Source organism: Mustelus asterias, unplaced genomic scaffold, assembly GCF_964213995.1.
Source record: "Mustelus asterias unplaced genomic scaffold, sMusAst1.hap1.1 HAP1_SCAFFOLD_348, whole genome shotgun sequence".
NCBI lineage: Eukaryota > Metazoa > Chordata > Chondrichthyes > Carcharhiniformes > Triakidae > Mustelus > Mustelus asterias.
This window is the reverse complement of record NW_027590307.1, coordinates 287501-298788: the sequence shown is the minus strand read 5'-3', so window position 1 is coordinate 298788 and position 11288 is coordinate 287501. Positions and strand designations below refer to the sequence as shown.

Here is an 11288-nt window from a genome sequence, read left to right as displayed (position 1 = left end):
CTATGGTACCATGTCACCCCATAGATGGTAGATGGTGTTTAATCTGGACAAATGTGAAGTGATGCATTTAGGAGAATCAAAGTCAGGTGGGAATTATACTGTAAATGGCAGAACCCATGAGGAACATTAACGTAGAGGGATCTGGGCGTGCAGGTTCACACTTCCCTAAAAGTGGCAACACAGGTGGCCAAGTGAGTAAGGAAGCATATAGCCTTAATCAGTGGGGGCATTGAGTACAAGAGTTGGCAAATCATATTGCAGGTGTATAAAACCTTGGTCAGGCCACATTTGGAGTACTGCGTGCAGATCTGGCCACCACACTAACAGATAGACATGGAAGCTTTGGAGAGAGTGCAAAGAAGGTTCACCAGGATGTTGCCTGGTCTCGAGGGAGGAGTTATACAATAAATGGCAGAGTCATCAGGAGTATAGAAACACAGAGGGACCTAGGTGTGCAAGTCCACAAATCCTTGAAGGTGGCAACACAGGTGGAGAAGGTGGTGAAGAAGGCATATGGTATGCTTGCCTTTATAGGACAGGGTATAGAGTATAAAAGCTGGAGTCTGATGATGCAGCTGTATAGAACGCTGGTTAGGCCGCATTTGGAGTACTGCGTCCAGCTCTGGTCGCCGCACTACCAGAAGGACGTGGAGGCATTGGAGAGAGTGCAGAGAAGGTTTACCAGGATGTTGCCTGGTATGGAGGGTCTTAGCTATGAGGAGAGATTGGGTAAACTGGGGTTGTTCTCCTTGGAAAGACGGAGAATGAGGGGAGATCTAATAGAGGTGTACAAGATTATGAAGGGTATAGATAGGGTGAACAGTGGGAAGCTTTTTCCCAGGGTCGGAGGTGACGATCACGAGGGGTCACGGGCTCAAGCTGAGAGGGGCGAAGTATAACTCAGACATCAGAGGGACGTTTTTTACACAGAGGCTGGTGGGGGCCTGGAATGCGCTGCCAAGTAGGGTGGTGGAGGCAGGCACGCTGGCATCGTTTAAGACTTACCTGGATAGTCACATGAGCAGCCTGGGAATGGAGGGATACAAACGATTGGTCGAGTTGGACCAAGGAGCGGCACAGGCTTGGAGGGCCGAAGGGCCTGTTTCCTGTGCTGTGCTGTTCTTTGTCTTTGTCTTTGTCTTTTGAGGGTGTTGGCTATGAGGAGAGGTTGAATAAAGTAGGATTGTTTTCACTGGAAAGACAAAACTGAGGGGAGACCTGATAGAGGTCTACAAAATTATGAGAGGCACAGAGTGTGGATAGTCAGAGGCTTTTTCCCAGGGTGGAAGTGTCAATTACAAGGTGGCTCAGGTTCAAGGTGAAACGGGGAAAGTTTAAGGGAGATGTGTGGGGGAAGTTTTTCACACAGAGAGTGGGTGCCTGGAACGCGCTGCCAGAGGAGGTGGTGGAAGCAGGTACATTAGTAACTTTTAAGAGGCATCTGGATGGGTCCATGAATAGGGAGGGAATAGAGGGATATGGACTGAGTAAGGGTAGAGGGATTATTTTTAGTTCAGTTAGAGCATCATGGTCAGCACAGGCTGTACTTTTCTTTGTTCTTTGTATTCACTCCCTCCACCACCGACACACAGTGGCAGCCGTGTGTACCATCTACAAGATGCACTGCAGCAACACACCAAGGTTCCTTAGGCAGCACCTTCCAAACCCACGACCACTACCGTCGAGAAGGACAAGAGCAGCAGATACCTGGGAACACCACCACCTGGAGGTTCCCCTCCAAGTCACTCACCATCCTGACTGGGAAATATATCACCGTTCCTTCACTGTCGCTGGGTCAAAATCCTGGAACTCCCTCCCTAACAGCACTGTGGGTGTACCTACACCTCAGGGACCGCAGCGGTTCGAGGCAGCGGTTCACCACCACCTTCTCAAGGGGCAATTAGGGTTTGACAATAAATGCTTGGCCCAGCCAGAGGCGGCCACATCCTGTTGTAAAGTCTGGTGCTGCAGTGAAGTGTACAGAGCAATTAAAGGGAATGACTCACCTCTGCTGAAACATTTGGTGAAATGGGTGTAAGGCTTAATCCCCCTCCGATAGGGGAACAGGCTGTCCGGTGTGTGTCAATGGGGAGAGGTGGGTGAGGGGGTTAATCCCCCTCCGATAGGGGAACAGGCTGTCCGGTGTGTGTCAATGGGGAGAGGTGGGTGAGGGGGTTAATCCCCCTCCGATAGGGGAACAGGCTGCCCGGTGTGTGTGAATGGGGAGAGGTGGGTGAGAGGGTTAATCCCCCTCCGATAGGGGAACAGGCTGTCCGGTGTGTGTGAATGGGGAGAGGTGGGTGAGAGGGTTAATCCCCCTCCGATAGGGGAACAGGCTGTCCGGTGTGTGTCAATGGGGAGAGGTGGGTGAGGGGGTTAATCCCCCTCCGATAGGGGAACAGGCTGCCCGGTGTGTGTGAATGGGGAGAGGTGGGTGAGAGGGTTAATCCCCCTCCGATAGGGGAACAGGCTGCCCGGTGTGTGTGAATGGGGAGAGGTGGGTGAGAGGGTTAATCCCCCTCCGATAGGGGAACAGGCTGTCCGGTGTGTGTGAATGGGGAGAGGTGGGTGAGAGGGTTAATCCCTCTCCGATAGGGGAACAGGCTGCCCGGTGTGTGTGAATGGGGAGAGGTGGGTGAGAGGGTTAATCCCCCTCCGATAGGGGAACAGGCTGTCCGGTGTGTGTGAATGGGGAGAGGTGGGTGAGGGGGTTAATGCCCCTCCGATAGGGGAACAGGCTGCCCGGTGTGTGTGAATGGGGAGAGGTGGGTGAGAGGGTTAATGCCCCTCCGATAGGGGAACAGGCTGCTCGGTGTGTGTGAATGGGGAGAGGTGGGTGAGAGGGTTAATGCCCCTCCGATAGGGGAACAGGCTGTCCGGTGTGTGTCAATGGGGAGAGGTGGGTGAGAGGGTTAAAGATCTGTGTTATGAAGCAGGCTGCTGTGACTTTTGCCAAGCCTTTGATGAGTTGGAGAAGTTCGGCAGGAATGAGCGTTATAAGGATTGTGGTCGCTGTCACACTGTGCTATTGCATGTTGTCTCATCTGGCCGTTTCAGGGCCAGCCGTGTCCTGGAGGGATAGGGGACTGGTTCTGCTGTCTCTCTCTGTTAGCCTGGCACCCCCTGGGGCAGGCATCAGCGTCATGGGCAAGTCCTTCTCTCTGGGTGCTGGAGTGTGAGACCCACGCCCAGCCTGCCCCTCTCCTGCTACACTTTCTCTTGCTTTCCCTGAATAATTAACCTCTGCTGACTTTCCCTCTCTCCTTCTCTATTCTCCTCTCTCTACCACTCTCTCCCTGACTCTCGCTCTCTCTCTCTCCCTCTCTGCTTCCTCTCTCTACTCTCTCTCCCCCACTTTTGGTCTCCTTCTTCCATTCTCCCCCTCTCTCTCTCCCTTTCTCGCTCCCTCTCTCTCTCTCTCTCTCTCCCCCTCCCTCCCCCCTCCCTGTTCCTCTCCCTCCACCTCTCTCTCCCTCTGCCTCTCTCTCTCTCCCTCACTCCCTCTCCCTCTGCTTCTCTCTCTCCCTCTCCCTCCACCTCTCTCTCCCTCTGCCTCTCTCTCTCTCCCTCACACTCTCTCCCTCTGCTTCTCTCTCTCCCTCTCCCTCCACCTCTCTCTCCCTCTGCCTCTCTCTCTCTCCCTCTCTCTCTCTCTCTCTCTCCCCCTCCCTCCCCCCTCCCTGTTCCTCTCCCTCCACCTCTCTCTCCCTCTGCCTCTCTCTCTCTCTCCCTCACTCTCTCTCCCTCTCCCTTCGCCTCTCTCACCCTCCGCTTTTCTCTCTCTCCCTCTCTCCCTCCCCCTCTCTCTCTCTCTCCCTCCCTCCCCCTCCCTCTTCCTCTCCCTCCACCTCTCTCTCCCTCCACCTCTCTCTCCCTCTCCCTCCGCTTCTCTCTCTCCCTCCCTCCCTTCTCCCTCCCTCCCTCCCTCCCTCCCTCTCCCTCTCTCTGTTTTTCTCGGTTTCCATGAGGAGGATATTGTGAGGGTGGCAGACCCTCGAGGGTGACCCTGGGCAGGTTTATTTGAGGGTTTCAGTGGGTGTTTTTGACCCTCAGTCCTCTCTGATGTTCTATGTGCCGCTGCTGCTGGTGCCCTTGGCACTCACGGTGAATGCTGGACCTGCTGGCACTGGGCACCAGGGCCGCTGGGAGGTGGCGGGCGCACCGCATTGCCAGGTGGGCTGGGAGCCAGCAGGGGGGGGTTGGCAGGCACAACCGCTGAATCCCCCAGCCGTGCCCGGGGAGGCGGTGGGGGGTAAGGTTCGGCAAGCCCGCTCGATCTCCCTGACGCGGCACGTGGAGCTGCTGGTGGTTGCTGATGTCAGCTTGTACCGGGCACTGGGCCCCGATGTCAGCCAATACCTCCTGGTGCTGTTTGCAGCAGCCGACCGGCTGTACCGACACCCGTCCCTGGCCAGCGACGTGCGCCTGGCAGTCACACAGATCCTGGTGATCCGGCACGACAGCGAGGGGCCCGAGGTGTTGCAGGAGGCCCAGCGCACTCTACACAACTTCTGCGACTGGCAGCGGCAGATGCGGAGTCGGCCCGAGTGGGCAGCGGAGAAATACGATGCAGCCGTGCTCCTGACACGAGAGGTAGGGAATGTTACACTGACACACTCACACTCACACACTCACACTCACACTCACACACTCACACTCACACTCACACACTCACACACACACACTCACACTCACACACTCACACTCACACACTCACACTCACACTCACACCCACACACTCACACTCACACTCACACTCACACTCACACCCACACACTCACACTCACACTCACACCCACACACTCACACTCACACCCACACACTCACACTCACACTCACACCCACACACTCACACTCACACTCACACCCACACACTCACACTCACACTCACACCCACACACTCACACTCACACCCACACACTCACACTCACACTCACACCCACACACTCACACTCACACTCACACCCACACACTCACACTCACACTCACACCCACACACTCACACTCACACTCACACCCACACACTCACACTCACACTCACACCCACACACTCACACTCACACCCACACCCACACACTCACACTCACACTCACACCCACACACTCACACTCACACTCACACCCACACACTCACACTCACACCCACACCCACACTCACACACTCACACTCACACTCACACCCACACCCACACACTCACACTCACACTCACACACACACACTCACACTCACACTCACTCACTCACACTCACACACACACACTCACACTCACACACTCACACACTCACACTCACACACTCACACACTCACACTCACACACTCACACACTCACACTCACACACTCACACACTCACACTCACACTCACACACTCACACACTCACACTCACACACTCACACTCACACACTCACACACTCACACACTCACACTCACACACTCACACTCACACACTCACACTCACACACTCACACTCACACACTCACACACTCACACTCACACACTCACACACTCACACTCACACACTCACACACTCAGACACTCACACTCACACACTCACACTCACACACTCACACTCACACACTCACACACTCACACTCACACACTCACACTCACACACTCACACTCACACACTCACACTCACACACTCACACTCACACTCACACTCACACACTCACACTCACACACTCACACTCACACACTCACACACTCACTCACACGCACACACTCACACTCACACTCACACACACACACACTCACACTCACACTCACACACTCACTCACACACTCACACACTCACTCACACACACACTCACACGCACACACTCACACTCACACTCACACACACACACACACTCACACACACACTCACACACACACACACGCACTCATCCTGACAAACTCACATACACTCACCCTGACACACTCACACTCATCCTGACACACTTACACTCACACACACACACACACACTCACACCTATCCTGACACACTTGCACCCATCCTGACAGTCACCGTGGCACACTCACACTCACCCTCACACTCACACACTCACACACTCACTCACACTCACACACTCACACTCACACACTCACTCACACTCACACACACACACACACTCACACTCACACTCACACACTCACACACTCACTCACACACTCACACACACACACTCACTCACACTCACACACACACTCACGCACACACACTCACACACACACACACACTCACACACACACTCACACGCACACACTGACACTGACCCTGACACACACGCACTCATCCTGACAAACTCACATACACTCACCCTGACACACTCACACTCATCCTGACACACTTACACTCACACACACACACACTCACACCTATCCTGACACACTTGCACCCATCCTGACAGTCACCGTGGCACACTCACACTCACCCTGGCACACACAGAAATACACACACTCTCTCACACACTCACACTGACACACACACACTCAGACACACTCACTTACTCAGACATTCACACTCACCCTGACACACACTCACCCTGACACACTCACACTCACCCTGACACACGCACACACACTCACTCACACACACACACACACTCTCACACACTCACTCACTCACTCACTCACACACACACTCACACCCACACTCACACCCATACACTCACACACTCACTCACTCATGCACTCACACACACACTCACACACACACACACTCACACCCACACTCACACCCATACACTCACACACTCACTCACTCATGCACTCACACACACACTCACACACACACACACTCACACACTCACACACACACACTCACACACACTCACACATTCACACTCACACACACTCACACACACACACACACTCACACACACACTCACACACACACTCACATACACACACTCACACTGACACCCACATTCTCACACACACACACTGACATCACACGCTCACACGCACTCACGCACTCACACACACACACTCACACACTCACTCAGATACTCACACACACACACACTCACTCACACACTCACACTGACACACACACTCACACATGCACAAACACATTCACACACGTACTCACACACACTGACACACACACACACTCACTCACACACTCACACTGACACCCACTCACACACATTCACACACTCACACACACACACTCACAAACTCAAACATGCACACGCACACATACACACACTCACACACACACTCATACACACACTCACACACTCACACTGACACACACACACACTCACAAACACACTCTCACACACACACACACACACTCACACGCACACACTGACACTGACCCTGACACACTCACACACGCACACACGCTCACATTCACACACTCACACTCACACTCTGACACACTCACACTCACCCTGACACCCTGACACACACACTCACACACTCACACTCAGCCTGGCACACACACACACTCACACTCACCCTGACCAGCACAAACTCACCCTGACACACACACTCACCCTGACACATACACATGCACTCACACACTCACACACTTACGCACACACACTCTCACTCACAAACACACACACACACACACACACACTCACACATTCCCACACACACTGCCACGCACACACTGACACTGACTCACACACACTCACATTCACCCTGACACACACACACACGATCACATTCACACACTCACACTCTGTCACACTCACACTTATCCTGACACACTCACACTCCCCCTGACACACGCACACTCATCCTGACAAACTCACACTCACTCTGACAATCTCACATTCACTCACGCTCACCCCTACACACTCACTGTGACACACTCACACTCGTCCTGACACACTCACACACTCACACTCACATTCACACTGACACACTGACACACATGTTCACATTCACACACTCACACACTGACACACTCACACTCACACACACATTCGCACACACACACTCACATTCACACACACACATACACACACACTCACACACACTCACACTCACACACTGACACACTGACACTCACACATGCACACACACATTCACACACACACTGACACACTCACTCAGACACACGCACACACACACACTCACACCCACTCACACACACTCACACACTCACACACACACTCACACTCACACACTCACAAACTCAAACATGCACACGCACACACACACTCTCACACACACACTCATGCACTCATACATGCACACACACACACTCACACTCACACTCACCCTGACACACACACACACTCGCACTCACCCTGACACACACACTCACACACACTCACAGATTCACACACACACACACTCACACACTCACACTCACCCTGACACCCTGACACACACACTCACACTCATCCTGGCACACACACACACTCTCACACACTCACACTCACACACGCATAAACTCAAATATGCACACGCACACACTCACACACAAACACTCACACACACACTCACGCACTCATACATGCAGACACACACACACTCACACTCACCCTGACACACACACACTCACACACTCACAGATTCACACACACACACACACTCACCCTGACACACACACACTCACACACACACACACTCACACACACTCAGATTCACACACACTCACACTCACCCTGACACACACACACACTCACACACTCGCACTCACCCTGACACACACACTCACACTCACACACACACACTCACACACACTCGCACATTCACACACACACACTCACACACTCACACTCACCCTGACACCCTGACACACACACTCACACACTCACACTCAGCCTGGCACACACACACACTCACACTCACACTCACCCTGACCAGCACAAACACACCCTGACACACACACTCACCCTGACACATACACATGCACTCACACACTCACACACTTACGCACACACACTCTCACTCACAAACACACACACACACACACACATTCACACACACACTCCCACGCACACACTGACACTGACTCACACACACTCACATTCACCCTGACACATACACACACACTCACACTCACACACTGACACACTCACACATGCACACATACATTCAAACACATGCTCACACACACTGACACACACACACTCACTCACACACATTCACACTCACACACACATTCGCACACACACACTCACATTCACACACACACACATACACATACACACACACTCACATTTACACACTGACACACACACACTCACACATGCACACACATTCACACACATACTCACACACACTGACACACTCACTCACACACACTCACACACACACTCACACCCACTCACACACACACTCACACACACACTCACACTCACACACTCACAAACTCAAACATGCACACTCACCCTGACACACACACACTCACACACACTCACGGACTCATACATGCAAACACACACACACACTCACACTCACCCTGACTCACACACACACTCACACACAGTCACACACACACACACTCACACTGACACACATACACTCACACACTCTCACACTCACACATGCACTCACACACTCAAACATGCACACACACACTCAACCTGACACACACACTCACACATACCCTGTCACACACGCACTCACACACTCACTCACACACTCACTCACACACTCACACACTGACACTGACCCTGACACACACACACATTGACACTGACACACACACACACGCTCACATTCACACACTCACACTCTGACACACTCATACTTATCCTGACACACTCACACTCCCCCTGACACACTCACAGTCATCCTGACAAACTCACACTCACTCTGACAATCTCACATTCACTCACACTCACCCTGACAAACTCACTGTGACACACTCACACTCGTCCTGACACACTCACACACACATGCACACTGACACACTCACACTCATCCTGACACACGTACACTCACACCTACCCTGACACACTTGCACCCATCCTGACACAGTCACACTGGCACACTCACACTCACCCCGACACACATAGAAATACACACACTCTCTCACACACTCACACTGACACACACACAGTCAGACACACTCACATACTCATACACTCACACTCACCCTGACACACACTCACCCTGACACACTCCCACTCATCCTTACACACACACTCACACACACACTCACACACACATTCTCACACACACACACTGACATCACACACTCACACTCACCCACGCACTCACACACACACACACACTCACATTCACACACTAACATACACACACACTCACACACACTCACATACACATACACACACACTCACACACACTCACACTTACACACTGACACACACACTCACACATGCACACACACATTCACACACATACTCACACACACTGACACACACACACTCACTCACACACACTCACATATACATACACACACACTAACACACACTCACACTCACACACTGACACACACACTCACACATGCACACATACATTCAAACACATACTCACACACACTGACACACACACACTCACTCACACACACACACATTCGCACACACACACTCACATTCACACACACATACACATACACACACACTCACACACACTCACACACTGACACACTGACACTCACACATGCACACACACATTCACACACACACTGACACACTCACTCAGACACACTCACACACACACACACTCACACCCACTCACACACACTCACACACTCACACACACACTCACACTCACACACTCACAAACTCAAACATGCACACGCACACACACACACTCACACACACACTCATGCACTCATACATGCACACACACACACTCACACTCACCCTGACACACACACACACTCACACTCACCCTGACACACACACACACACACACTCGCACTCACCCTGACACACACACTCACACACACTCACAGATTCACACACACACACACTCACACACTCACACTCACCCTGACACCCTGACACCCTGACACACACACTCACACACTCACACTCACACTGGCACACACACACACTCTCACACACTCACACTCACACACGCATAAACTCAAATATGCACACGCACACACTCACACACAAACACTCACACACACACTCACGCACTCATACATGCAGACACACACACACTCACCCTGACACACACACACTCACACACACACAGATTCACACACACACACACACTCACACACTCACCCTGACACACACACACTCACACACACACACTAACACACACTCAGATTCACACACACTCACACTCACCCTGACACACACACACTCACACACTCGCACTCACCCTGACACACACACACACACACACACTCACACACT

At 52.5% G+C, this 11288-nt stretch overlaps 1 protein-coding gene across 1 annotated transcript in view; it reads left to right on the top strand.

Moving 5' to 3' along the window:
* Positions 1 to 3716: 3716 nt before the first annotated feature.
* Positions 3717 to 11288, top strand: part of LOC144486461 (A disintegrin and metalloproteinase with thrombospondin motifs 4-like) — a 100672-nt gene continuing 93100 nt past the window's right edge. Inside the window, exon 1 of the mRNA XM_078204495.1 lies at positions 3717 to 4593. Within this exon, the coding sequence (XP_078060621.1) occupies positions 4063 to 4593 (531 nt within the window). The 5' untranslated portion in view covers positions 3717 to 4062. The remainder of the gene's footprint in view (positions 4594 to 11288) is intronic.